General features: G+C 54.0%; 2 protein-coding genes across 18 annotated transcripts; one reads left to right on the top strand and one right to left on the bottom strand.

Annotated features, from left to right (window-relative positions):
* Position 1: 1 nt before the first annotated feature.
* On the top strand, positions 2 to 20,824 carry LOC121089814 (ninein-like protein). 17 transcript variants are annotated; one of them, XM_040597424.1, is made up of 18 exons: positions 2 to 21; positions 953 to 994; positions 3,811 to 4,047; positions 4,230 to 4,366; positions 4,449 to 4,586; positions 4,848 to 4,986; positions 5,666 to 5,776; positions 6,411 to 6,500; positions 7,007 to 7,015; positions 8,674 to 8,770; positions 9,282 to 9,394; positions 10,475 to 10,800; positions 15,448 to 15,534; positions 16,225 to 16,294; positions 17,558 to 17,809; positions 18,884 to 19,096; positions 19,937 to 20,053; positions 20,148 to 20,824. In XM_040597424.1, exons 4-18 carry the CDS (start codon positions 4,230 to 4,232, stop codon positions 20,334 to 20,336), a joined length of 2,088 nt encoding a protein of 695 aa, XP_040453358.1. In that variant the 5' UTR covers positions 2 to 21; positions 953 to 994; positions 3,811 to 4,047; the 3' UTR covers positions 20,337 to 20,824. The 17 variants fall into 17 exon arrangements, with proteins under 17 accessions (XP_040453358.1, XP_040453355.1, XP_040453365.1 ...); XM_040597421.1 differs by having other exon boundaries at positions 7 to 21; positions 2,288 to 4,047; XM_040597420.1 differs by lacking the exon at positions 2 to 21 and adding an exon at positions 47 to 318 and having other exon boundaries at positions 2,288 to 4,047.
* A 1,516-nt stretch (positions 20,825 to 22,340) lies between these two features.
* GINS1 (GINS complex subunit 1) lies at positions 22,341 to 25,307 on the bottom strand. Its single transcript, XM_040599410.1, has 7 exons — positions 25,184 to 25,307; positions 25,037 to 25,101; positions 24,849 to 24,944; positions 24,498 to 24,588; positions 23,887 to 24,003; positions 22,921 to 22,995; positions 22,341 to 22,674 (listed from the first exon to the last, which is right to left on the bottom strand). Exons 1-7 carry the CDS (start codon positions 25,256 to 25,258, stop codon positions 22,606 to 22,608), a joined length of 588 nt encoding a protein of 195 aa, XP_040455344.1. The 5' UTR covers positions 25,259 to 25,307; the 3' UTR covers positions 22,341 to 22,605.
* Between the last annotated feature and the right edge of the window lie 1,563 nt (positions 25,308 to 26,870).

The following is a 26,870-nucleotide window of genomic DNA, read 5'->3' as shown; positions in this document are numbered from 1 at the left end:
GCGCGCACGCGCGGCGCCGCGGTGAGTGCGGGCCGGCACGGGGCGGAGGGGCGGGGCGCGGCGCGGGCCCCTTCTTACGCGTCGCGGGGCCGTGTGTGAGTGGGCCTCGTCTCCGGCTGGGGGGCGATGCGTCCCGCTCGGCAGCCCCGGGCGCTGTGGGCCTGTCGGTGCGGGCCGCCCCGCCCCGCCCGTGTGAAGCCGAGTGCGCAGGCCCCGGAGGCGCCGGGCTGCTGCCCCCCTGTCACCTCTTGTGCAAGTCGGGGTGCGAGCGGCGGTTGGTTTGCAAACCTGACCCCGGGCAAGGCCGCTGAGTGAGATGTAGATGTCGTGAGCAGAGGGCAGGGACGAGGGGCCCGTGCGTTGCTCTGCCTCTCCTGAGGGCTCTGTTTGCCTGTGTCATGCGGGCAGCTGGGAGCCAGGTCTCTGGGTTTGCTTTTGGGGCAGAAGACTTGGGTGCGGGCGTGCTGCGCTCCATTATCTTCCAGAATATCTATCCTAGAATTCCCCCCTGGGATTTCAGCAGGATTTACGTCTTCCATTTTTTCTCTTTTTTCTTCTCCTCCTCCAATGATCTTTTCATGCTCGGTCAGAGGGCTGATTTAACCCTCTTCCTGCCATGCGTACCCCGGGTACTTGGTTTATCTCCAAACAAACCCTTAAACTTTGGTGGGATAAGGCTCTCTCCTGCTTGGCAGGGCACTATTCTGTGCTAAAATGTTTGACGTGGTAAAGTGAGGTTGTTAGAAAACCACAAACGTTTGCGGTCCGGGTGTGTCTGAGGGCGCCTGGGTGGGCCAGGCTGAGTGCTGCGCGTGGTTCTTCCCGTTCTGGCTGCGGGCAGATGTGTGAGGAGCCGCATGTTTGAGTGGAGGAGCGGGCAGGTTTGGGGTGTGTCACCCCTGCCCTGGCTCAGACTCTGACTGATGCTCTTTCCCCGTTTTTCTTATTACAGGACCTGAAGGCAAACAAAGAGGCAGAAAGTGATACGTCTCTTGTGAGTGCAATGGTGGAGGCCCAGGGTACGGTGGTCTCCCTCCTCTCGGTGTGTGATGTATTGGCAAGCCATCGGGAGAGGATGTGGTACAGGTCCTCCAGCATTTACAAAAGGGGCAGCATGGTGTTAACAGGCCTGAATTGAGATTGTGACAGGGGAGTACTACTGCTTCGTCCCCTTTGTCCTTGCGTCGGTGGCATTGTCCTTGCAGGGATGAGCACAGATAGAGGGGGGCTTGGTCCTCACGGTATTGTTTTACAAATAGTTGTGGGGAGGCGGATTGTAGGATGGCCGATGGTGTGCTGTGTTTTCATCTGGAAGCTTGTCCTGGCCTGCACCTCTCGGCGGGTGCCCAGCCCTTCCCTGGACATGTCTGAGGCTCAAGTGTGGGCCCTCCCAGAGGAGGTAGGTGCAGGAGCCGAGGCTTTCCTCAGCCAGCATTTGGCCGAAGGAGCCGAGGAATGAGGTGAGCAGGGGAAGGCTGGGGGCCGGCTTGTTGAGAGAGGGATAGGCAGTGGGTCCTGGGCAGTGAATCCATGGAGTCGGAGGAAGTGATGGTCAAAAGTAAGCTTTGCCTCCCGTAGACCACAGGCACTAGTCCTGAGCTGGTGTACCCCAGCGTGGCTGCATTGCCTTGGGAACATAGGCGGCTCCCCTTGGAGAGGAGCTGGTCTGTAGTGTGAGCGTGGCAGGGTTAGGTGGGAAGGGTGCTCTGGAGGCATCTGGGCTAGTCCTCCTCACAGCAGGGCTGACTTTCAAGCTAGATCAAGTTGTTCCACATTTGTCCAGTCTAGGATTGTGCTTCTTCCAGGATGGAGACCCCACAGCTTCTGTGGGCCTGTCCCAGGGCTGCAGTGCACTCAGACGGAAGAATTTTTCTCCTTGTGACCAGTTGAGGTTTCCCTTGTTACACTTGTTCCCATTGTATTTTGTGTTTTTGCTGTGTGTCTCCACTAATAGCCTGCCATTTCCAAAATGAAGGGTGACTGTATCTCTTCAGGGTCCCCGAGTAGGCAGGGGCCCTTAATTCCCCATCTTTCCCAAAATTGAAGCAGAATTCAAGTGGGTTTTATACCTGTCTGCATCCACTACTGGGGTTCACATTTCAGACATTGTGGAGAGGAGTTTGTTCCTTTGTGTGTGCATGGAAATAGAGCAGCGTTAAATTTCAAAAAGTTTTTAAATTGTGTTCCATTTGCACTGTAGAAAAGATGGGATTTATTTTAAGAAGCTGTTTGGATGCTTCAAGCTGTGTTCCTGCAGCTGGTTTCTCTTCTTATACTCATTTTTTAGGAATGTTGGAGATTTATGCACTAAACTGGAAAAAGATGGAGATGGAAGGGTGAGCTTTGAGGGGCTGCATTTTGGCATGTTCAGCCTCATGACCCCCTTTTTCCAAGGTACGTCAATGTCTCTCAAGCAGCCAAGACTCAGCACTTCATGAGGTGAGTTGAAAGGCAGAAAACTTTCTTTATAAAATGGATCCTGGTTGATGGCCTTGGCCTGCAGCTCCTTGGAGGTGATTTCCATTAGCTTTGAGCAAGGAGCCCTAAGTCATTGCCAGTTCCCTACACAAGACAGTTGATTTGTGTTTGATGTTTCTACAGTGTGCTGCAGGAAATACAGGCACAGATCCAACCGTCACACTTAGAAAGGTTTCTCCATCTATTTCCCTGCAAAAAAGGAGGCTAAAGAATGGGTTCCACTGAGAACAATTCAGACCAAGATGCTTTGTTTCACAAGGGAGTGATTTAATAGGCATTAGTTGGGCATCTGAGGGTGGCAACCTGGGGAGACTCAGTCGGGTTTTGGGTATGGTCTGGACTTCAGCCACTGCATGGTGACTGAAAGGCTCCCTTGGGAGCTGCCTGAGCAGGAGCAAACCCTGTGCAGGTGGGGTGGGATGGTAATACTGAACAACAGAGGGCTGTCAAGCCTCATCTTTTTATGGGAGGGAGAGGGATGCATATCCTAACAGACACTCCGATTCTAACGTTGGCTTCAGATGTGCTGACATCTCTGCATCTCCTGTGACTCAGGCTGTCTGCTTTTTAGTGCGTGGAGCAGGCTTCATCCGTATTGTCTTTGATGTAAAATACTTCTTTCTCCTTAGTGCTTTTAATTGCAAGGACTGGCAAGGCATTTGCAAATGCTTTTGAAGTAACTGCAGGTTAATGCACTAAGGTGGAAATGAATCTCTGATTACCTTGACAGCCTGGACAGGTTCATCCAGGATCCTGGACAAAACAGCTCCGAAAAAAAGAAAAGAATTGTTTCAGGTTATTTTAGCTTAAGACTTTGAGGTAACGGTTTTCTGAAGATAGGCTTCTCCCAAACCTGGAATGAAATCAGTGCTCTTGGAGATGTTACCAGTTCTGTACCAGTTTTCTGGTTTCTGCTTTTTTGGTTCAGCTTGGCGGAATCTCATTTACTTTTGAAGCTGACCTTAAGCCACTTTTAGCTTCTAGATCAAACAAAATATTGGCTGGCAGTCCACATCTGACAGTTTTCACAAGACCCGCTGATGCTATATGACTTTCCACGTTGGTCTGTGGACCATATTCACATATCTGTGCATACTGGCTTTTCATGGGTTAGCAAGGAGACAAAAGTACATGGTCCGTGCCTGCCAACCTGCTCCTTGTGGCTGCCTTAAGGACAGCTCAGGATATCACCCTCCTGGCAGCTTGGGCTTCTTTTTAGAATGTTCCCCGATATTGACGGGGTCCCAGGAGTTTCCTTTCAGCATTGAAAGCTGCCTGTTTTTCTTTGCCAGTTTTGCCCCACTGACTTGCCTCTGCTGCTTTTTTCCTCAGTGTCAGAGAGTGCTCAGGGAAGGAGTCCATCCTTCCAGCCAAACTGTGTGGGCCCACATCAGCAACGGCATGAGATTTGCCAAGGCTGAACTTGCCATTGCCTTCTGAGCCCTGGAAGAACTTAGAGAAGATCCTCAGGGTCTCTGGTGCTGCCTTGACCAGTGGTGGTGGGTGAAGTGAGCAGCAAGGCCTTCCAGCAAGCAGCCGTCCCGGGGTGGAAGAAGCACTTGCAGTCAGGTTCGTGACGGGCTAGCAGGATTTTGCCATCCCAGGGCTGGGGAAAACTGGGGGTGGATGTGATCTAGGCCTGTCTGTGAGTTTGGGGTGGATCTCTGAAAGGCTGGACGGTGATCAGATGGTTTAACAACAGAAGTCCTGTTAGAATGGGGAGGTGATTTCACTCTGCGTTGCCCTTGCAGATGCTGAGGAGCAGCACAGAGGAGCAGGTGAGCCTGGCAGAGCAGCCTGCAGCTCTGGACGACACACTCGCCATCCCCAGGAGTGGGCTTCAGCATGCAGCTGTCACCTCCTATGGATACAAACTGCAGTGCCTCAGGTAAGGATGCTGCTCACTGTGAGGAGGGCCCTTCTGTGGGTGCATGAGATGTCTCCTAATGCACTGCTTGCCGTGTCTGCAGGATCCAAGTGAGGCAGATGGCCAGGGAGAGGGACAAGGCAAGGTTGGACTTGGAGAAAGCAGAGGGACGTTGCCTGCAGCTTGGCAGGGAGTTGGACAAGCAGTACATCGCTCTCAAGCACACCCAGAGCAAGCTCAAGTAGGGAGGGGTCCTTTTGGTGGCGCAGGGAAAACAGTTTACCTGTGGGTGCCCACAGCTTCTGCCTCCCGTCCCAGTCTCCATTTATGAATCTCCCACCGGATTTACCATTGTGTCAGTGCCACACTGCGGTCCCGGCATCCCTCCAGCTGGGCTCTCATCTCCTGTTTTGTGCATGGTGAAAGGGGGTGCCTGGACCTTGTGGCTATCTGAGAACATGCTCCAGGTGCCGCAGGCATGATGCTTTTTTTTTTTCCCCAGGGATTTTCAGGCAGAAATAGAGGCAAAAGAGCTGCTTTTGCAGCAAGCAGTCAGTCACCAAGCGAAGCTAGAGGCTGATACACAATTTCTACAGGGCAAAGAGGCCAGCTTGCAAGGGAGACTGAACCACATGATGAAGGTAAGTAAAACTGCCCTGGGTGAAACATCTTCACTTCTTCAGAGGAGGCAAAGCAGAGGTGGTGACAAAGATGGATGGTTTGTGTTGCTCTTGCTGGGAAGGACAGGAGTTTTGTGCAGCAAAATAATCAGCCACATCCATACTGCTGAATTAAATACAGAGCTTGTTCCCTCGCCATGACATTATTAAACCCCCATGTTGTCTGTTGGGAGTGCTTTGGCTCTTGGTAACACCTGAACACTTGACAACCTGAGGCTAAAATTGTGCCACGGACCATGCCAAAAGCAGAGACGATGGTGTCCACGTGCCTGGGATTTTTCCAGTACTCAGTGTAGATGTACAGGTGGAGATAGCTCAGAAATTTCTGCCTCTGTTGGTTGTGAGGGAAACCACAGTTTTGTGAGGCAGAGGTAGAGACGAGCCTGTGGGGCTGTCTAGCTCTTACTTTGCAAAGCCTACTCCTATGTCTGTCCTTTGGAGACATGAGCCAAACCCCGTCCCTCATGGTGTGTATCAGCAGTGTGCTGTCCAAAGTAGGGTCCCCTGGGAGCTGTGCTGTGTTTGGCATGCTGATGTGGCAGTTCTTGTAAGCTTCCCGCAGAAGGCCCGTGGCTGATGAACCCACCTTGTGATGTGAGGTCCCACAACATCAGGAGAATCTTCTCTCTTCTGTTTGCAGGAGAACACACAGCTACAAAACAGGGTCACAGAGATGGCTGAGAAACTGGAGGCCTCTGAGAAGCTGGTGTTGGGGCTGCAGAAAGAACTCAATCACGTTGTGAAGGTCAAGGTAGCTTTCCTTTCTGTTGTGGTTAAATAGGAACTGTTCAGGAACTCATCAAAAGATTGACCCTTTTCTATGAAATCTTGTGTATTTTGGGTCAGTTGTTGTGGTCTCCCCCTCTTTGAACTCTCCTCACATTAATGACAGCCTGGAACAAAAAAATATTGCCTTTTAATTTAGGCCTGTCAAAGTTTGATTTTAAAAAAAAAAAAAAAGATGAGGAAAGTTTGCAATGGGAGAAAATTCTGCACATCTGCAGTCTTCAAATGAGAACTTCAGAGTCTGGTTTCCAGAAAAGAAAAACTTTCTTTTTCATGAGTATGGAACTGAAAGGTTAGTTTTAGTGTCTTCCATTCCAGTGAGGCACCTGGTAAAATGGACCTGGGGGAAGAAATGAGTCCGTGATCTTGTTAGCCACTTTGGGAAAGCTAGCTTGCCTGTAGTTTGGTGTCTTTCATGCGTGAAGAAAAATGTTTTTCCTCTTTTTGCATCTGACCCATCCCACGGGTGTCAGTAGAAGCCCTTCTATTGAATCTCTGGGTGTATTGCCATGACTGTGGTGATTTAGTAGAGCTTTTGACTCTCCATTTGGAGAGGTGATAATTTTCTTGATGAGAAGTGTTTCCCTCTGCTTGTGCAGCTGGGCCAGGTGGAGCCCCACAGCCTAGAGCTCCTGAACCAGAGTGGGCGCTTTGCAGAAATTGTCCTGGACTACGAGCGGCAGTGCAAGGTACGGGTCGGCAGCTCTCCAGTGATGCTGTTGTGAAAGCACAGCTCTCACTGGCACATCTGTTGGGCACTTTGGCCTGGAGGGAAGGAAGGAGGCAGCCCTGATCAGAGTGCAGAGCAGGGATCCCTCTTGCCTTGCTTGGAGTCTGTTGGCAGGAGGCAGGACACAGCTGTGTCCTCAGCAAAGCAGCTTGTCTCCTTGCTCCTGCAGCCAGCCCACCGTGAGTTGGTTCCCTTGCTAGGATACTGGCAGGAGGGGAGATGAGGTGGGTCCAAAATTCCTCCCTTCCTACCACCCTGTAGCCATGGAGTATTTTGTTTGGGAGCTAGTTCTGTGTGTAAGGACAGACCACCCTGGGCTCTTCTGCATTTCTTCTCGAATGCAAGGAGAAAGCTGTTCTTTGGAAAGCATGTTGTCAGCAACATTCTTCTTTTTGTTTTTTCCTTCCTCCTCCTTCCCGCACTTTAACAACCCCTACAAAACTTGTTGCTGCTGGACCCTGCTAGAGAGTCAAGGTGAGCCTGTCCAGGTACCTGCTGTGTGTGTGGTCCAGGCACGGGTGTTATTTGTGGTGTTGTACTTCATGCAGGATGCTGTGCTCCCACCCAGAGCTTTGGGCTCTCTGAGATGTGAACATAGCCTTCATTTCCCTTGTCATGTTTTTAAGTGTATCTTGCATGTTGCGAGTTGCTGGGTGCTTCGTACCTTGGCTCCTGAGTACTGTGCTTACTGCATTGCCCATTTGTTTCCAAGTGCTGTGTGTGACTGGGGAACACCACTGAGTAGAGATGGTGACTTATCAAAACCCTCCAGCAGAGGCTGAAATCTGCGCGTTTAGCAAAGCCATTTCATGGATGCAGCAGGCAGCCCCTCTCGAAGCTGTAATGAAAGGCAAACATGCTGGAGCACTACCCAGCACAGCGCTGCTCCAGGTGGCACCAGAGGGCTGAAGATGGTGCTGCAATTTTTCCTTGCGTTGGAGCAGCCCCAGAGCTGTCCATGAGAATGCTGATGATTGGAGACACTCGGCCTTCAGGATTCATCCGCCCCTGTGTGGGCGCCCACTTGGGTTTATCCTTTACCCCTGTTGCATGCTGTCAAGCCCCCCTCCTCCTCTGCTCTCCTCTTTGGAGACTAAACAAACGTGGTTTGCATTTGTCTAGACCTGCTCAGTAATATTTATTAATCGGAATCTTTGGGAGTATCCTAGTTCATAGGCTCTTGTAGCCCATCAGTTTCCTGGGTGGCAGTGTAGGGGATATAATTTGATGTCTGATCAAAGTGGACAGCCCAGAGGGAAGCAGGTTACCTTGTACGCTGTTGTTTGCAGTACAGGATGGAGGGTATGAAGTGAAACAAGCAGGTGCTCAGCTCCAGACACCCGCGTGGAAGTGGCTCGTTGCACTAGTGTGGTGGCTCACAGCACGGTGTTCAGCTGTGGGACTCCTTGCTGCAGACTGATGTTGGCACTGTGACAGGATAAACTCTTGCACTGGCCTCTGAGCGTGTGTCTGGGCTACACGGGCTAAGCAGGCCCTGCCTTGTGCTGTGCTTCCCATGGGATCAGCACCTTCTCGCCCAGCTTTATTCCTTCTGCAAGCTGGAAATGTTCCCTTCCAGAGCCCGATGCGACTTGCTTCACCGTAAATCCTGCTGTTGGTTTGTCTGTGTACAGCAGTGGTTGCTGGCTAGCCCAGATGCCCACAGGAGTGTCTTGAGGGTGTAAACGCAAACCCCTGGGCTGTGTGAAGGATTGTACTGAGATCATGGTGTTTCTTGTGTGTTGGTTACTAGCAGTGGTTGTATTTCGGTCAGGAGGGGTCTCAGGATGTCCAGCCCTTTGAGGTGTCTGCAAAAACCCCTGGTGCTGTGTACTTTTGCATGTGGTGGCAGTTGTTTGTGGCTGCTTGTGCTTTGTAGTGTCTAATGATGGTGATCTTGGTAGTCTGGGCTTCTGTGTCTTCTCTGGCTCTTCCAAAATCTCTCATCTCTGCCTGTTCGGGAAGGAAGAAGATCCCCCTGCCTGCCTTACTCTCTGACTGATGGCAAGGGGAGCTCTGCTCTTCATGCTGCAAGAGACCCTGAGTACACATGGCTGCTGGGAGCCACGGGTGCTTGGACCCTGCAGCCCTGGGGAGTTTTGTAGCCGCACCATGACCAGTCTCTGCTTCAGGTGCTGTGGGACCAGAATGGAGTGCTGCGAAGGGAGCTGGAAAGGCTGCGTCTCCAGCTGCAGGAGAGCAGGGCTGAGAGAGGGCTGCTAGCAGGAGGTAAAGTGCAGGAGGGTTCGGTGCCTCTCCATCTTCTCAGCATGATCAAGGTTCCCTCCAGATCGGAGTTTCCATGGTAGTGTGGGGTGGCTTGTGCCTGAGCTGCTGCTGCCAGTTCTGGTACTGGGCAGCCATGGGAGGGAAGAATTGGGTGATGGGTGGTGAGGAGGAAGGGAGATGGATGGAATGAGGCTCTTCCAACTTGAAAGCTGGTGATGGTGACCTGTGGACTGGGCTGCCGGGATTGAACAAGCAGATTTTCACCGTTTTGAGGATGTTGAGGAAGCGCTATAAGGAGGGGGAAGTAGCCCCAAACTGTGGATTGGGAGATTTGGATTGAGCATTAGGAAGAAAATTCTGGCCCAGAGTGGTGATGATGCAGCCCCAGGACTGGTTGCCAGGTAGATGGGAGATCTCTGTCTTTTGGGGTTGTATGGACTTGACTGGATGAAGCTGCAGCTATCCTGATCAGGACAGCCAGGGCTGTCCTCACAGGGCTCCTCTCTGCCAGTGTGCCGCTCTCCCAGCCCTCTGGTTCCCAATTCTGCGTGCACAGAGACGTCACTCTCCATGGAGCAACTCCAAGAGCAGCTGCAGGACCTGAAAGCGCAGCTGGAAACCAAGGTGAGGCGGGTGGCGGAAGATGTCCTGACTTCCCGGCACAACTGCTCGGTGGGCACCCTGCTACAGCAGGGCTGATGGGGCATCTGCTGCGGGAGGGTTGCTGGGGAGCTCGGGCTGGGGGGCTGGGTGGCACCTCGTCTCTGCTGGGATTACTGCATGTGCTTCCTCAGCCTGTTTTAGCTGATAGGAGGGTTTGGAGCCCTCGCTGCCTGGCAGAGGCTTTGTGGAAATCTCTTTGTCACCTTGCAAAATGTTTGTGTGGGTCTTGCTCCTTATGGGGAGCCAGGGGTTAACTCAACTCGGTGTTGCTGGTGCAGTAAAGCCAGCAACAGGACCAAGAGGAGGAGTAGCCAGGTATCTCCTGATGGCACGCGGTTATCAGAGCCCTGCCTCCCTGGGCTTGCAGCACGCTTTTAACCTGCTTGTCCTGAGGTGACGGTGCGAGTCCCTCCCTCCGTTTAGAAAGCAGTGAATGCTCATGTGTGTGAGGCCTCGGTTTCCACCTTCACTCTTCCTTTTGCTGCTGAGCTGAGGGGTTGAGGCTGCTTGCTGGGTTTTGCACTGCAGCACTGCAAGACTAAATCCTAAACTGCCACATAGGTGGCAAAACAGTTCAAGGAGCACAAAGCTGCTTGCAGATCCTCTGCCTCCTTCACAGTCCTGCCTTTGTGCTCATCAAATCCTGGAGTTTCTGGTGTTTGCAGGGGAGCTGTGGGGAGCAGCAGCTACTCACCACCGCATCTTGGACAAGGGACCACTCCGAGGAGTGGAGGAGGGATATGAGGAGCAATGGCAGATGATGCCCTGGCCTCTCCCTTCTCCTCCCTGGGATCTCTTGCAAACAAGGAGAAAGGGGAGAACTGTTTTGCTTGCTGGGAAGGGCTGGGACCCACTGATACCTACTTGATAGAGGCTGCTGTGTGAGACTGATTATTGCCCTATGTTCAGTAGGGACCAGAACTGCCTGAAGTGTCCCCTGTTGAGAGGGACCAATAGATCGATCTCAGTCAGAGCCATTGGAGGAGAGGGGAGCTCTTAGGAGCATGGTGCTAATGTCTAAATCCTGTCTCCTCCCAACAGATAAAGTGTTACGAGGAGGAAATTCAGTTAATGAGGAAAAACTTTGAGAGAGAAAGTAAGGACAGTGAGGAAAGTTTCAAGATTGAGATGCACAAGATGGAAGACCAGAGAAGAGACCTGAAAGAAACAGTTGCAAAGTACTGGGCTGTAACTGATAGCCTGAAAGAGCAAAAACGTTTGTGGAGCCTGGAGGTGGAGGAGAGGTTTGAGATGGAGCAGGCCAGGGTGGGACAGCAGCACACCGAAGACGCTTGCCATCCAGGACAGCAGCTGGACCAGGAGGGAGAAGAGCTGAGGATGCAGCGCAGGGACAGAGAGAGCTTGAGGTCTGGCACTGTTCTCTTTCTGGGGCTAAGCAGAGGGCTTGAGGTGCATCTCCTGCTCATACCAAAGGAGGCTGGGCTGGTTTCTCACAGGGCTGGAGATCTGGTTTAATTGGGAAGAAAATCTGGGCAGTATTGCAGGGCTGCAGCCACTCAGTGTGAGACATATGAAGTCAGTTTACATGAGTGCTTTTATTTCAAGATGTTGGGTTTCCCTGCATGTTCTAGAAGCTTGTGGCAGAGGCAGTGCCCAGCAAAGATTGTATCTCAAAACAGTGAGTGAAATAAGAGAGCTTTCATCAGTGTTTTCTTGTTATCTCTTTCTTTGTCCTCAGCAAACCTACCTCTACTTCCTAGATCATCACTACCTGCTGTCTTAAAAGCAGCAAAAAATGGCTTAAATTTCTCTATATAGCCAAAACACACTGGCATGTGGGAGAGTAAGGTTGTCACTACATGGCTGTTCATCTTCCCTGGCTGTGCTTGTGGTGCTAGTTCTGCAACCTCCCCGGGGCCAGAATGGCTTGCAGAGCAGACTGGAGAGAACTGGGCAGGAAACTCTTGCATGTCCACGCCTGCCCCCTCCTGCTTCCCAGCCCACCCCACCACTACCCCGCAGGCTTTCCTCCTGGCTCTTTCCTGCTGTGCCTCTTCAGGAGCAGAGACTGCTTCGGCAGTGCACAGGTGGAGGATTTTGCTAGGTCATTATCCCTGTTTTAGGGCTGAGGAGCTGAGATGTGGGGTAGGTGTGGGAGAAAGGAGGTGGCTTGGCTGAAGTCTGCGGCAGACCAGGGGAACAAACCCAAATAACAGGAACGCAAGGTATTTGAGCTGTGTTACCACTGTCTTTCGTGAATGGTAGAGGGTCTGGCTGTCTTGGGGAGCTTTCGGAGTTGTCGGAAGACATCTGATGGATGGGTCTTTGAGAAGTGCAAAATGGCGTGGGAACTTTCTGTAACATTTAAGTAATAGCCTTTGCAACCTAAGAAAACTGTATTGCCTCTGCAGCAAAAGTATGTTCTGAGGCTTGGCTGAGCTTTTCAGGCTGTGTTATCAAATGCAGGTCAGCAAAATGGTTTTTATCTTTAGGAAAGACGCAGAGGCTGAGCAGAATCAGGAGCTTTCATGGAGTGATTGCTAAGCGTGAGGACAACTGTAAGGCTTTGTTGCAGCAACATTGGTGCGAAAGGAGGTGATTTCCCAATGATAAAGGCTCCAACGAGAGATCTTCAAGAGCAGCATGCCCAGGAGAGGCAGCAGTGGAAGTGGAAGGGGAAGGATATGGTCTCTCTGTGGAAGAAGAGGCATCTAAAGATGGAAGAGAAGGTTCATGAGGAACAAGTTAAGATGTGTGAGATACTGGCTGTTGAGAAGAAAAAGACAAAAAAAGCACCAGGATGAAATGGGAATAATGCAGAGACCATGAGGCTGAGGGCTCTGATGTAGGAAGGGACGAGGTATTTGAAGAGCTGCCATCTGGGTGAAGAGGAGCACGTCCCCAAGACTCAGAGGAGCAGCTAGGCCAAAATTGCCTGTTGCAACCTCAGCACTGGAGGAACAGGGAAGAAATGAAAAATTGTGTGATGGATGGACCAGTGCAGACGACAGTTGCAGTGAGTGGCCTACTCGGTCTTGAAGCTGGAGTCAAATCTGAAGGCATTTGTCAAGGAGAAATGAAATCTTGATAGCTAAGGGGATGTGCTTGGGAAGGAGGCAGAGAGAGCAAAGTTAAATAGTTTGCCTTCACATAGCAGACACAGCAGCATGTTAGGACATAGATGGACTTCATCTGCTTGGGCAAGGAGAGGAAAAAAAAGCCCTGGGAGACAGAGTGGCACAGCAGCGTGGGCAGAAACATGATATTCAGGCTGTCAAAATGGAGCTGGAAAAGGAAAGGAACAAGGTGAAACTGGAGCTGACGCAGCTCAAAGGTGTCGTGCACTGGCTAGAAAATGACCCGGAGCTCAAGTGAGCGGCAGGTTTGAGCACAGAGGCAGTTTGCAGAACTAACACAGTGCTGCTGCAAAAAAGCAGGTGCCTTCTGAAACACAAGGCTGCTTAACAATGTGCGGTGGTCCAAGGCGCTCTAACAGCAGCTGTGTTCTCTCTTGACACTCTGTAACAGCAGCTGTGTTCAGTCCTGCTGTCCCCTGCGTGTCTTTTACGCACTGTACCTGGGCTGTGCTCGCGTGACACGCTGGTCTCCTCTGCTTTGTACAGCTGTGTGTGGGTGTTGGAGGTGCCACAGGAAGCACAGCGTGTGAATCCTGATGTGAAACGGGCTCAGAAAGCAGCTGCTGCGAGGAGAGTCCTGCTGGGTGGGGGGAGCAAACGCCCAGGGCCCACGCACTAGTTTTCTCGCTTGGTTGAAGAGAGGAGGAACTTCACAGAGCTCCTCTGCCTCCCACCTGCCGTGCCACAAACTGCAGCGCTGTCCTCCCTGCCAGGGTGGACAGTCTGTTCTCCTGCACTCTCCACTGAGGAACGTGGGTCCTGTATGGACCTGGGGTTTAGCAGTAGCTATTGGATAGAACTGTTTAACGCAGGACTGAGCTTCCTTCCAGCAAACGCCAGTATTGATGGCCTCATGGGGGACTGGGAGTACCAGTGGGAGTGGAAAAATAATGCAGCAGAGAGGCTACCTTGGTTTTGAGGTCATAGCTGTTGTGTCCAGCACTGTAAGATCACAGAGGCCTCACAAGCAAGCTGCCTTCTCCAGATGTGACTCTATTGCAGCTGACGAAATGGGGTCACCACCTGATTGTCCTGTAATGAAGTCTTGGTGTCTCTTGATGAGCCAAATCACTTCCTTTCCACTCCTTGGAGAGGCATGCAGAATTACTTCAGCCAGCTGGAAGCCACACAAATTCAGGGCCTGTATCTACTTGTCCTTATTCTATAGAGGCCCTCCACAGACAGAAAGGAGCAGCCTCATGTCCGCAAGCCCTGGCCCCCCTCACAGGGGACTGCAAGCACCCCAGTAGCTGCGGGAGGGACAAGGCAGCAGGGCATAAGCAATCCAGGAGGTTCCTGGGATGCCTGATCATTTCCTTCCCCCAGTGATGGAGGAGCCAGTGGGGAGAGGTGCCCCGCTGGACCTGGCTCTCACCAGCAAGGAGGGGCTGCTGGGGAGCGTGAAGGTCAGGGGCAGCCTTGGCTGCAGTGACCCTGCAGTGGCAGAGTTCCAGATCCCCGGGGCAGCGAGGAGGGCGCACAGCAAGCTCGCTACCCTGGGCTTCAGGAGAGCAGACTTGGGCCTCTCGGCGCACCTGCTTGGTGGAGTAGCGTGGGGTAGAGCCCTGGAGGGACGAGGGGCCCCAGAGAGCTGGTTAATGCTGAAGGACCAGCTCGTCCAGGCTCAGGACCAGTGCGTCCCAGCAAGGAGGGAGTCGGGCGAAAACGCCAGGAGGCTGCATGGGTGAGCAAGGAGCTCCTGGACAAACCCCAACACAAAAAGGAAGCTGCAGAGGGTGGAAGCAAGGACAAGCAGCCGGGGAGGAATAGAGAAGTGTCCGGGCAGCCAGGCGTCAGGTTAGGAAAGCTAAAGCCCTGGTAGAATTAAACCTGGCCAGGGACGACGGGGGCAACAAGAAAAGTTTGTGTGGGTGTGCAGTGGTGGAAGGAAGAGCAGGGAAGAGGTGGGGCCTCTCCAGAAGGAAACGGGAGGCCTGGTTACCTGGGATATGGAGGCGGCTGAGGTACCTGGCGATGGTTTTGTCTCGGTCTTCACCGGTGAGCGCTCCAGCTGCGCCGGCCAAGTCGCAGAGGGCAAAGGCAGGAACTGGGAGAACGAAGAACCAGCTGCTGTAGGTGAGGATCAGGTTTGAGAGCATCCAAGGAACCCGAAGGTGCGTGAGTCTGTGGGACCTGATGAGATGCTTCCGCGGGTCTTGAGGGAACCGGCGGCTGAAGTGGCCGAGCCACTCTCCATCGTATTTGAGAAGTCGTGGCAGTCCGGTGAAGTTCCTATGACTGGGAAAGGGGAAACACAACCTTCATTTTTAAGAAGGGGAAATAGGAAGACCTGGGGACCTACAGGCTGGTCAGTCTCACCTTGGTGCCCGGTGACATCATGGGGCAGATCCTCCTGGGAACTATGCTAAGGCACATGGAAAATGAGGTGGTTGGTGATGGCCAGCGTGGCTTCAGTAAGGGCAAACCGTGCCTGATGAATTTGATGGCCTTCATGGGGTTACAGCACTGGTGGATAAGGGAAGAGCAACTGATGTCATCTACCTGGGCTTGCGCAAAGCATCTGACACTGCCCTGCGTGACATCCCTGTCTCTAAACTGGAGAGACATGGGTTTGACAGATGGACCACAATGTGTATAAGGAATTGGCTGGATGGTCACGCTCAGGGGACCGGGGGTTTGGCACTAGATGATCTTTAAAGGTTCTTTTCAATGCAAACCATTCTATAATTCTATGATATTCCCCATTATTTCCCTTCCCTTGAAGACCTGCTTCTTCTCTACCAATGTCTCTTGGCTGTCCCCTGTTTCGTATGAGTTATTGGGTGGTTTCTCAGATTTCTTTAGTTCTTGCTGTCCTTGCAAACCAAGTGGGAATGAATCAGGGGGCCAGCTTAGAATGCCAAGAGCAAACTGGGCTTTGGCGTAGTCTCCTCACTGTGCTGTCTCTCCCAGCAGGGAAGAGTTGTGCCAGCTGAAAAGTCAGTTGGAGAGACTCCAGCAAGAGCTGAGGCTAGCAAAGGAGAAGGGCAGCAAACATGATGAGTAAGAGAGGAGCCAGCTGTGGGATGCTGGCGAATGGATGGGTAGTTACTACTTGTAAAAGGAACAACCGCTCAGATGCATTTACCAGATTTCTGCTGGCTCAACTGGCCTTTTTTTTTTTTTCGTTTCTGAGCAAGCCAGCACTCTCACACCCTTTGCTCTGTGCAAAAGCAGCCAGCACTGGGACAGGCTTGGGCAGCCCAGAGCGCAGCGTCTGGAGCTGGGTTAGGGGAAGGTTGTGGGGATGGATGTGCCGAGGGAGGAAACGATGGGCTTTTTCACTACACAAACCTTTTGGCCAGTGGTGTGCTGCTGCCTTAGGAAGCTTGAGATCGGTTCTGGGGTCACCCACTGAGCCACAAATTCAAACAGAGCCAGGTTTCTGGTGTGGATGGTCCCAAGAGTCTGCTAAGCTATCTCTGCCACTGTTCTTTGTCCTCTGCTTTTTAGGTTTTTGACAATGTTGCAGGGCTTTGGATGTCCCCTGCTATCTGCCCTGGGCTGGGGCAGAGAACCCTGACCCACTCCTGAATCAATTCAGGACAATATCTGTTTTGGCGTGGATTTGCTTCTTGTTGCAGGCCAAAACCAGATGTGTGGCTCGCCAAAACAGGGCCCTGCTCTTGGGGAGCCGTGGTTTGCTGCGCCGAGTGTATTGCGTGAAGCTGAGCGTATCCCTCTCCCCAACAGGAGACACACGAGCGAGATGTGCCGCGAGAAGGTGGAGGAGCTGGCTGAAATAGCAGAGTTAACAGCGTCGGTAAGGAGCCACTAACACCGACAGCCTCTTGGCTGAAGGATTTAACAGGACAAAAGCTGCATGTGCTTATAGAGGAGAATCGTAGAATGGTTTGGGTTGGAAGGGACCTTAAAGATCACCCAGCTCCAGCCCCCCTGCCATGGGCAGGGACACCTCCCCCCAGCCCAGGCTGCTCCCAGCCCCTCCAGTCTGGCTTGAGAACGGGAGCGTTTGTTTCAAACATTCAAACCCAGCGTCGCTTTGAAGACCCCGCTTCATTTTACAGCTTGTCAAGTAGTGAAAATCTGTGTGACATAAGCCAGTGAAGGTCTTGCAGAAGGGAAGGTGTTACTACAGAATCTCCAATGAGGTTGACTTTACCTGCTTGCACTCTTTCTCCCAGAGATTTTGGTTACTCCCAGTCTCAAACCCACATGCTTATGAGCCCTTGGACATGCGTGCACACCAAGCCTGGCTAGGATTGCTTGTGTGCGACATGGATGAGGGTCGCAGGTTCCTCACCCTGTTCCTGGGATTCCTCATGACTGGGAACTACAACCCGCTTTTTTTGGACGTGTCTTTTGTACTTGTGGGTGCCATCAGCTGCAGCAGGGTGGCCTTTGCTGGCCCTTGTTGGCTTCAGCTTCCATTAACCTTCAGCCACAACCTGCTGCCCATTGTCTGCTTTTCCCCCTTTGGAGGGGAGCTGTGTTGGTTGCCCATTTTCCTGGGAGGCAAGTAGAGGAACAGGATACGGGGTGCATTACTGCCCTGTTGTTAGATGCAGGCTTTCTGCTGACAGCTGCGCTGTCGTCTGATGAGAGTGTGGGCCAGAAACTGCACCTTGCTTAGCATTACTGCTGGAGATGGTGTCCTAGGAGCATCATCTGGGGAATGGTGCCCTTTAGTGTCAACGCAGGCTGCTCTTGTAGCCCTTACTCTGCTCTTTCATCGCACGTGCATGCAAACATGTTTATTCATACTGTATCCTTACCGATCTTAACATTTCTGTTATACATAAGTACAGTTGCCCCCCACCCCTGGCGCAGTGACCTCCTCCAGGGCTATCAGCTATGTGGGTTTTCCTACATGGGAATGCTGTGCTTGAACTTGGCCACTGGGCTTTGGTCATGCTGGGAACTGAGGGCGCTTGTCCCGAGTGCCCGCGAGGTCCTGCAGCAACAGTGGTGTTCCTGAGAGGGAACCCAGCGGGAGCAGCGTAGGACAGGTTAAGTCTCTGTTACCTCTCCTGTGTGAATTGTTTTATTTCTCAACCTTTTCCAGGGTGAGAAGAGCAAGGGGGAAGTCTCCCACCCGAATGTCAGGATGCATCAGCTGGGTGGTAAATTCACTGAGCACAAGGCTGGCCACAGTGCTGGCCCTGCCACTGTCCACCTGCGGAGCCAGGGGCTTGTGGAGGCTGAGGGGCTACAAGGAGCAGAGATGGCCGCAAGGCTGGAGCACCACCAGCAGCACGCAGCCTGTCGGATGGAGACAGAGCTGCTCCAACAGCAGCTCAGGGCCTCGCAGGGGAAGGTGAGTGTGTGTCATTTGGTTGGTGGCAGGGTGGTGGCTGCTGAGTGGTGGCTGTGATGTTGGCATTGCCCTGCTCGGGGCTGTATTTGACACCTTCCCTGGGCAGAAAAGACTGTCTTCTTCCTCTTCCACCCTCGTGGGGGACAAAGGCCTTGCCTTCCTGCTGAGATGCATCTGAAGCCAGTTCAGGTGCAGCCTGGGGCACGTCCTTGCTTGCAGCTGCCCCTGTGGAGTGCACTCTGTCCTTGTCTTCTGCAGGCTGGCTGGGAGGAGGAGATGGAGGCTGAGTGGAGGTGGCTCACACAGTGCCAGGAGCTGTGGTTCCCCATGGCTCAGCTGACAGAGGAGCCAGAGGAGCTGCCAGATCAGGTTGGGGCTGGGCAGGGATGACAGGGGCCAGGCAGGCCATGTCTGAGGGGAGGGAAACGAGGCAGGTGATCAGAGCAGGGTAACAAAGACCACTAAGATAGAGGAAAGGCAATGTGAGAAATCTCCAAATGTGTTAAAATCCCTCTCCTGCCTTCTGCCCTGGGGACAGGATCAGGGACTGGCTTTCTAGAGTACAGCTTGCCCATGCCAGCCACCCCTAGGTAGTCCTACGGCAAAGCTGGACCAGACCTGCCTCCCAGGACCAGGTTTGCCCGTTGCTGGTGGCAGGAAGCAGAGGACATGTCGTACAGGCAGGATTGAAGCCCGGCTTGCCTGGGATGTGTCTAAGAACAAAGCCGGGTGAGCATCCCCCTCTGCCTCTGGCCATTGTGGCCCTTGGTGCTAGGGCTCCCTCCCAGAAGATCCTTCCAGCAACTCCTGCTCCTTGCTGGTCAGCAAGAGGAGTATCTCTCAGCACGGTGTCCCTGCTGCAGCTCTCGGTGCTCTCCATCCCTGGCTTTGCAGGCTGCCCAGCAAGCACTGCTCCCATGGTGCTGCTGCTCTGCTCTGGCCATGCTAGCGTGAGAGCTGAAGGGGGGGCTGAGGGTGCCTCCTAACCTCTCCCCTCACCCACAGCACACGGTGGGCCTGTCCCTTTGCTGGCACAAAGCTGTAGCCCTAGCTGTCGGCCTTTCTGTGTTACAGCTTTTAGAAGCTGAAGGAAGCCTGAGCCTGGCCCAGATGCGGCACGCTCTGCAGTTGCAGCAGGCCAAGGCCCAGATGAACAACATGGTGCCAAAGAAACAGTTTGAGCAGCTGCAAACCAGCTTGAGAGAGGAACAGTGCAAGTCTCAGCGGCTCCAGGAAAACCTCCGCTGGCAGGCTGAGCAGACATCCAGGCAGCTGGTCAGGACCCAGGTAAGCAGGGAACTGCGGGAACTCAGTCAAGGGTACTGGGGAGGGAGCTCTGCCAGCCTGGAGGGAGGGCAGCTGTGGTCGAAGCCACCAGAGGTTTGGGTGGAAGATACTATTTATCAAGAGCCCACATGGAAGATGCGCTTGATCTTCAAATTCAGCTGCAATTTTCATTCCTTGTGAACCCAGTTACAGCTCTGCACTCAAACAGGAACCCTCCCCACTCTAATCCACCTCCCCCAGACCAGACACCTTGTGCCTAGAGGAGCAGGAGCTATCCAGGGAGACACTCTGTGTTGCATCAGGCTGAGGAAAGGTTTGAGCCCTCTACATGGAGATGTGGCCTGCACAGAGCAGGGTGGTTTCATCTCTAGGACACTGGGCAACAAGGAGCTGGGGTTTTGTGAGTTTGTCATTTGTTTCAGGACAGTGTAATTCAATTAAACTAACCAGGGCAAAAATGGAAGAAATTATAACCTAAGGAATTAAAGTGAGCAGACAGAAAAACTGCATCCAAGGGAACTATGTCTCCCCCTGGGCTTTGCTGGGTGTGGCTGGGAGAGGGGAGGTCATTGGCTTGTTTTTATAGAAAACATCGCTGGGAAATCTGTGTCCTGTCTTAAAACCAGTTGGTGCTGACCAGGGAAGGCGGTACTGCTCTAGACACTTCTCCCACTGCTTTTTGCATCCTGCACCACCTCTGCTGATCAACCCCCACCCCCCCTTCTTCAGGGAGTACGAAGGTCTGTGAGCAGGGCCCTGGAGAAATGCATGGTCCAGGATTGCCAGGCTCCAGCTGACTGCTGGGACAACCCAACCATTGGGTTTTGTTGCCCACTGCAGGAGGAACATGAGCACCTGCTGCAGGCGGCTGTGGAGCAGGCAGAGGGGCTGGAGCACACTCTGAGGAGTGCCGAAGCTATGCTGGCAGACAGGGTGGCTCAGCTCAAAGATGCCCAGGTGAGTGCAAGAGGGGTTAGTGCTGCATGATCCTGCCTGACTAGGACCCCTGCGTGGTTGGTGCTGAAACTGAAGCCTCCTGTCCCTGCTGTAGGCCCAGCTCTCCAGGAACAAACTGCTGATCGAAGACCTCCGTGAGGAGAACAGAGGGTTTGCAATTGCCCTGCAGGAGGCTGAGCTCAAGCAGAAGAGCACTGAGGAGAAGAACCAGCTGCTGGAGGAGCAAGCCTCTGCTTTGAAGCAGCTCATCGGAAAAATCACGCCAGCATCTCTGAGCGGGTGATGGGGCATCTGCTGTAGCAGCCCTGCCCCTGGCTGTGGTTTGTCGGGTGTGGGAGGGGAGGTATGGCCGGGCTGGGAAGTCAGCCTTGTCCTCCCTGGTCTTGCCAGGATTTTCCTGGGTAGAAAGTAGAAAAGGGAGAAACCAGACAGGGTTCTGTAAGGAAACTGGTCCTGCAGATAGCTGAATCTTCCTACTGCAAGCACAAGCTTTGGTGCTTTTCTCGGTGGCAGAGTGTGCTGTTCTCAGTCAGCTGTGTCTCAGGGCAGCCATCCCCCAGAAGCTGCCTGCACTCTGGCAGTGTGCTTGGTGGGGGTGCAGGTGTTCCCTCCCTGCAGAAGGTTGCTGCTGGGACCATGCTGTTACGGCTGGAAAGCCAGGGCAGGAGGGCTTGCAGGATCCTGCTCCTAGCTCTCTCCAAGCAGGAAAGCTGTCTTGTGGCAATAAATAAATAGTGTTGTGGCAAAAAATAAAATGTTTGCAATATTACAGCACCTCCCGCTGTCTTGTGCGCTATGTAGTTCAGTAGCCTCCCCCGACTGTTGAACTTTTTTGCCCTACAGCTTCTTCTGGGCTCTAGACTAGCCCTGCTAAAGCCTGATCCAGACCAGCCTGTTACCAGATTGTTGCCTCTGCAGGGAGCAGGACAGAGGGGCTGCGGGAAGTTCTTTCAGTTTGAGCCTCCAAGGCTTGGGGCAGGTTAGCGACCCCTGCTCAGCGCTGTGCTTCTTCAAAGGAGACACAGTAAGTGAACGGTATCGCCTTGCCTTCCCTACTGGCTTTCCCACACTGGCAGCAAGTACTCGTCTTGCCAAAGTAAGTTGTCTAAAAGGCCACAAAGCCAAGCGCTCACGCTGGCAAATACCAAATATATTGATCTGCCCAGGCATTACCCTCTGCACGGAGGACACGTCGTTGTCACAGTGCCCCTGCCTTGCTCTGTGCAGAGCAGAGGGTATTTACAGGGGGGCTGTGCAAGGACCCCTAGGGTTTTGGGGGGCTATGGAGACTACTGTGCAAGAGCCTAGACAAGCCTGACTGATCAGGACAGCAAAGCAGAGGCAGGCTGGACCAAGTCAATGCACAGAAGAGGGCTTAAAAATACCTCAGGGTGGTGTTAGTTCAAGAACAACAGGGGATAAATTGGCTGTGAGCTGAAACTTGGCCAGTGCCTTTTAAAGTCCCAGCCTGGCAGGGCAGAGGGGCTGCCTGGCCCTGGGACAGTGCCAGGAGATGGCTGGAGGCTCCTTGGTCTCTAGGCATGCTGCTTCTGCCCTGGTGGATGGCAGCAGAGACCTTCTTCACCTTGGGGGCAGCCTCGGTTACAAGGGCCAGAGAGAAGCTGGGCTGTTACAGGGGGGAAGCACCGCGGAGGGGGGGTGCTAGCTCTGGGAGGTCCCTTGGCTGGCGCTGGGAAAACAACGCAGTAATGGCCCAGGCATTTATCCTGTTCCTGTATTCTTCCCTAATTTGCCTTTTGGCTCCTGCCAGGGACTATGACTAGGCAAACCTCTAGTCTTACCTAGGGCTTACATTTTTGGAAGCGCTCTCTCTCAGCCACTACTCAGAGCCAGACAGGGAGAGCATCTCTTCAGCCTTGTTCTGGTTTTGTGCTGACGGCAATCCTTAAAACCCTTAGCTCCCCTACTACAGCCAGTCCCCAGGCCCCGCCAAACCAGTGCTCTGGGGAAAGACTTCACCAAGGGACAGGAACACAACCCAGGCGTGCCGTCAGAGACCCTGGCCAGGCCCATGACCCAGACTGCAATGCTCATTCACTCAGCACCTTAAGAAACAACATTTATAGGCCTCTGATGGGAGACAAGGCTTCATGTCTAATCCCAGACAGCAGGTCACACAGCCTCATCTGACACTGGGAGGAGCAGCTCCACGGAGACATGTAAATAACCAGCTGAGCATCACTCTGCAGGGTCAGATGGATTGGGCCAGAGCACCAGGTCAGAGCATTTAACAAACACAACGTTAACTCTTGAAAAAACACTGAAGTGAAGGGTGAAGCAGTTCTTTATTCTGCAATCATGGAGCTCTCCTGGCTTCTGGAGCCCAGCCAGTTGGTGTCTTACTCCCACATGCACAGCAGGAACAAAGAACTGCTCCAGACAGCACACTGACAAAACCTAAGCTGTTAAAGAGGAGTGGCAGGGTGCCTACTGCAGAAATCCTGAGGTGTCTGAAGTCCTACGTACACCAGAGTTCAGTCCCTGTTGCAGGCAGGCCACCGAGCAAAGGCTGTCCCTCCTGTCCTGCACGCTTATGACAGAATGTGCTCGAGGACTCCTTGTCTGATTAACTGCTCGCATTTCCACCGGGGTAAGAAGTGCTGCACATAAACACACACAAAACTTGCCTTGAGACCCAGGCAGATTGAATTTGTTGCTGCATGCAGCCAGCTCTGTTGTGCTGTATGCCCGCTGCATCAATCAGGCAGAGCTGAACCACAGCCCTGGGCCACACAGCCTGCAGCGTGTGCAAGAACTGTGACACGCTGTGAAGGTGGGATAAGTAGGGGGATATCATGGGAGTGAAAAGGAAGGAAGGGAACGGACCACACTTTTGTCACAGATACCTGGCTATTCTTTTTCAACAGGACGGTGGTACCATCGTCAATCTCAAACTCTCCATAGTCTCTTAAACACCGCACCTGCAAAGCGGAAACACAGCTCTCAGATCATCAGATCTCCCACAGAAAATAGTGGCCATCACTGCTGACTTGAAACACGTGCTCCAGAACTGTTAAGTATGGACACATTCCTGCCTGCCTTCTGGAGCCTCAATATTACAGCAGACCTGGGAATGCAGAATGGGACTGATCCCACAATCTGTGGGCTCCACTTGCTCTCTTTTTGCCTCTGCCTGGAGCAAGAAGCCCCAGCGAGCAGCCCAGCCCAGCCCTCCACAGAGGTAATACATAAAGAGCAGCACAAGAGGCAGGGCCTGGGGAATAGCAGCTGCATTTACAGGAGAACCTCCCCACACACATACCAGAAAAGTGCCAATCTTAGCAATGAAACTCTCAAGGAGCAGGTTGATTGTCACTGCATGTTCTTTCAAAAAGAACGTTAGAACAGAGCACTGCAGCTGACTCCCAATTTCTCGCATGTGCTCCACTGTATCAATTGTGTAAAACAATTTATAGCTACATCTATCACAGTCAATTTTAAAATAACAACAAAGACGACTAGTTGGCAGCACTTAACATGGGAACAAGGTTTCTAGTTGATCTGAGAATTGGTTAAGTTTCTGCAAAACACTGCAAAACCTTCTCAGTGGGGTTCAGACCCCATCAATTCTCTGCAGACTAGAATGCCACCTTTCACCACACCGAGCCCTCAGCAGAAGAGGCAGTAAAACGCTGGCAGGCAGAGAGAAGAGAGTAAAACATAGAAGCTTGTGGAAGCTTTGGTGCTCTTGAAGATTTGCTCAGTGACCTCCTGACTTGAGATGGAGGTGAAGCTCTTTTTTAAAAAAAATAAAAAAAGATGGTTGGACAAAACATTTGTTCACAGACAAGAACTCCCTACCTTGCACTTACTTCAATGTACAGGCTTTTAGGAGGTTTAATGTCCTGTGTAAGGTCCAGCCCTTCCTCTCCTCCTACTGACCTCATGTAGGTAGCCAGAGACTTTTTGTACAGATTGAACCACTCCATCTGCAGACATCAACACAACGCCTCAGGCAAAGCCAAACAGCTAATGCTGAAAGACAGGTCCCCGATGAGTGACATCTAGTTTACTTGTGCTGTTACACCACTGTTCCCAAGTGCCTTCATGCCAGCCCAAGATGAACGCAAGCTCTGCCCCAGGGGCAGAGCAACAGGGATTCAGGGTAGGAATCAGGACCGCAGCTCTGTGTGCTGGGTGGGCTACAGACGCCACTGGAGAGCAGCAGGGGAAGACCCAGTTGTGCTGGCTGCAGGTCAGGTCTGCTGATCCTTGGAAGTGCCACGCATCACCTGCACTAGTATCCCTTTGGAATTGCACCCGCAGGCAATCAATAAACAAACCAGTATTTACAGAAAGGCACATCAAGTGCTACATTTACCGCAGGGGGAGGGAAGCCCACCCTATTTTGACTCTACAAAGTAATAATCCGTCAGGAGGAGCCCGTGGGAGGAGGGGAAGGGTCGAAGCGACCCCGACTCACTTCCTCAGCCGACAGATGGAGCTGGACGGCGTTGGGCAGGACGCTGCCGCACTCCCAGCGCAGCGCCCGCACCCGCAGCAGCCGGTCGTACCTGGGGGGAGAGACGCGGGGGCGGCGCCACTGAGGCCGGGGCGGTCGCTGCCCCCTCCCCCCGCCGCCTCCCCTTGCGGGCGGCGAGTTTTGGCCCACGCAGAAGTTACAGCTTCTACGGAGCGGGGGGCGCGGGGCCGCCTCTGCGCCGGTTGGCACCGGCACGGAGCGCAGCGAGCCGGCCCCGCCGAGGGGCCGCTCGGCCCCGCCCCGGGGACCCGACGCTGCGGGCCGGGGTCCGAGCAGCCCCGCCGCACTCACAGGTAGGCCAGCAGGCAGCGCTGGTTCCGGAGCAGGCAGCAGTGCCGAAAACGGATGAGGAAGATCAAGTCGGCCCGCCCCGCCTTCGCCTCGGACCTGCGGGAGGATGAGGAGGAGGATGAGGAGGGGCCGCGCTGCAGAGAGGCGGCCCCGGCCGTGCCCCGCGGGAGCGCGACCCCCGCACTCACACGTCCGCCTGGTTCCGCTCGTACAGCGCCCGCATCTCCTCCAGCGCCTGCCGCAGCCCCTCCGTCTGCAACACCGCGCGGCCGAGGTCAGGGTGGGGGTCGGGGTCAGGGTCGGGGCCCCGGCCCGGCCCGCGCCCCCCCGCTCACCCGGAAGGGCGGCAGGTGCCCGCCGGTGGCGCGGTGCAGCTCCCGCACCAGCCCCACAGCCCGCTCCCCCGCCATGCCGCCCGCGCGGGGACCGCCGCAGCGCGGGAAATGCGGTAGCGCGGGAAACGCCGCCGCGCCGTGGCCAATAGGGGCCGGGGGCGGGGCCACTCGGCGCGCGAGCCCGCGCGGAGCTGTGCCGCCTTCCGGCGCCGCTGCGGCTGGTGCTGCTGCGCCCGGGGCGGGGCGGGGCGGGGCGGGGCGGGGGCGGGGCTCTGCCCACCCCGGCTGGCGGAGCCCGGGGGGCCCCGGGGCTGCAGACCCCCGCGGTGGTGGGCAGAGGCAAGCGCCAACCCCGCCCCGGGGCGGGCCAAGCCCAGGTCATCCCCTCCCTCCTCCTCATCCCCCCTGTCTCGAAATTTCCCGGTTTTGGCTTTTTTTGGCCTCCCAGCCCGAGGCGGGCCGCCCTCTGGGCCGGCTTCAGGTTCCCACGTTCCGTTCCCATCCCCCTCCTCTAACTCCGATGGGAATAAATCAAACTGATAATAATATTAATAAATTAAACTGATTTCCCCGGGGCGAGCCCGCTGTGCCCGTGCCGGTGATCGCTGAGCGCCCCCCCTGCCCCCCCCGGCCCCACCAGCCTGTCGCTGTGTTTGCTCCCCTGCCCGGCTGAGGAGGGAGCGATGGGGCTTGGGGGGCACCCGCCGGGCGAGGGGCGCTCGGAGCCAGCAGCGTGGGGCCTCTCCCTGCCCCGCCAGCCGGGGCTGAGCCCCTCACTGCCAGCAGCGGCAGCAAGAGGGGGAACAGGGGCATCACCACAAACACTCCTGGGGTCCCGCCGACAGCCCCCGAAGTAAAAATCGGCATTTTTACCCTGCACTTTAGTAAGACAAAGGGGGTGTCTGTAGCTAAACTGGTTTCACCATTCCCCTTGTTGGTCTTCTGCCTCTTGGAGAACCTCCTCCCCGTGCCCAGCCCTCTCCAGCGCATCTCCCTTTGGCCAGCAGCATCCTTCAAACCTGAACCTTGCCAAAACTAAAGGGAGGAAAAGAAAAAGAAGGTGAGGTGTGTTTCTGGATGGGACACGAAATTTTTTTAGCACTCGAAGCCCTGGAAAGGAATTCAATAACCCAGGATCACAGCTTGTCCTGCTCCGGGAATGTACTTCCCTGACCATGTGTTTCTATGGTTACTAGACAAAAAAAAAAACAACAAAAACAACAAAAAACCACCACCGGCGTTTCACACAGCACAGTTATAGTGATGGCCAAAAACTGGGAGTGGGGAGTGGACAGTGGGCTTTTACACTGCTGTCGAGACCCCACAGTGGGGGTTCACACGCCTGAAACAATTACGGTGCTTGTGCCCAGGTGGTGTGGCACGTGTACGGCTGAACCGGGACCGTGGCTGGCTCTGGCACAGGGTTTTAATGCTCCCAACGACTGTTGTACTTGGCATTTTAGGCATGAAGGGACAATGCCCAGAAACACCACAGTCAGCTCAGAGCCGGAGATGAGCTTCTGGGGGTCTGTTCCCCAAACAGACCCGTTTCTTGGCTGCACGGAGCTGCAGCCAGGAGACCCAGCAGTTGTGCCTGGAGGGGGACAGAGGGGTGACACGGCAGAGTTGCTGAGCCCCACTGTGGGGGGCATTGGGTCATCTCTTGCTCTTGTGCGGCCACCGACAC

Source organism: Falco naumanni, chromosome 6, assembly GCF_017639655.2.
Source record: "Falco naumanni isolate bFalNau1 chromosome 6, bFalNau1.pat, whole genome shotgun sequence".
Classification (NCBI taxonomy): domain Eukaryota; kingdom Metazoa; phylum Chordata; class Aves; order Falconiformes; family Falconidae; genus Falco; species Falco naumanni.
Note: the sequence above shows the minus strand (reverse complement) of the source record. Positions and strands in the feature narration are given on the sequence as shown.

What these genes read in the sequence shown, in the direction of transcription:
- LOC121089814 (XM_040597424.1), top strand. Translation starts at nt 4,230, where the DNA reads ATGCTGAGGAGCAGCACAGAGGAGCAGGTGAGCCTGGCAGAGCAGCCT. An exon ending in AGGGACAGAGAGAGCTTGAG is followed by an intron (nt 10,801 to 15,447) that starts GTCTGGCACTGT and finishes CTCTCCCAGCAG; the next exon opens with GGAAGAGTTGTGCCAGCTGA. An exon ending in TCAGGGCCTCGCAGGGGAAG is followed by an intron (nt 17,810 to 18,883) that starts GTGAGTGTGTGT and finishes TCTGTGTTACAG; the next exon opens with CTTTTAGAAGCTGAAGGAAG.
- GINS1 (XM_040599410.1), bottom strand. Translation starts at nt 25,258, where the DNA reads ATGGCGGGGGAGCGGGCTGTGGGGCTGGTGCGGGAGCTGCACCGCGCC. An exon ending in GAGCGGAACCAGGCGGACGT is followed by an intron (nt 24,945 to 25,036) that starts GTGAGTGCGGGG and finishes ATCCTCCCGCAG; the next exon opens with GTCCGAGGCGAAGGCGGGGC. An exon ending in TCCATCTGTCGGCTGAGGAA is followed by an intron (nt 24,004 to 24,497) that starts GTGAGTCGGGGT and finishes TGATGTCTGCAG; the next exon opens with ATGGAGTGGTTCAATCTGTA.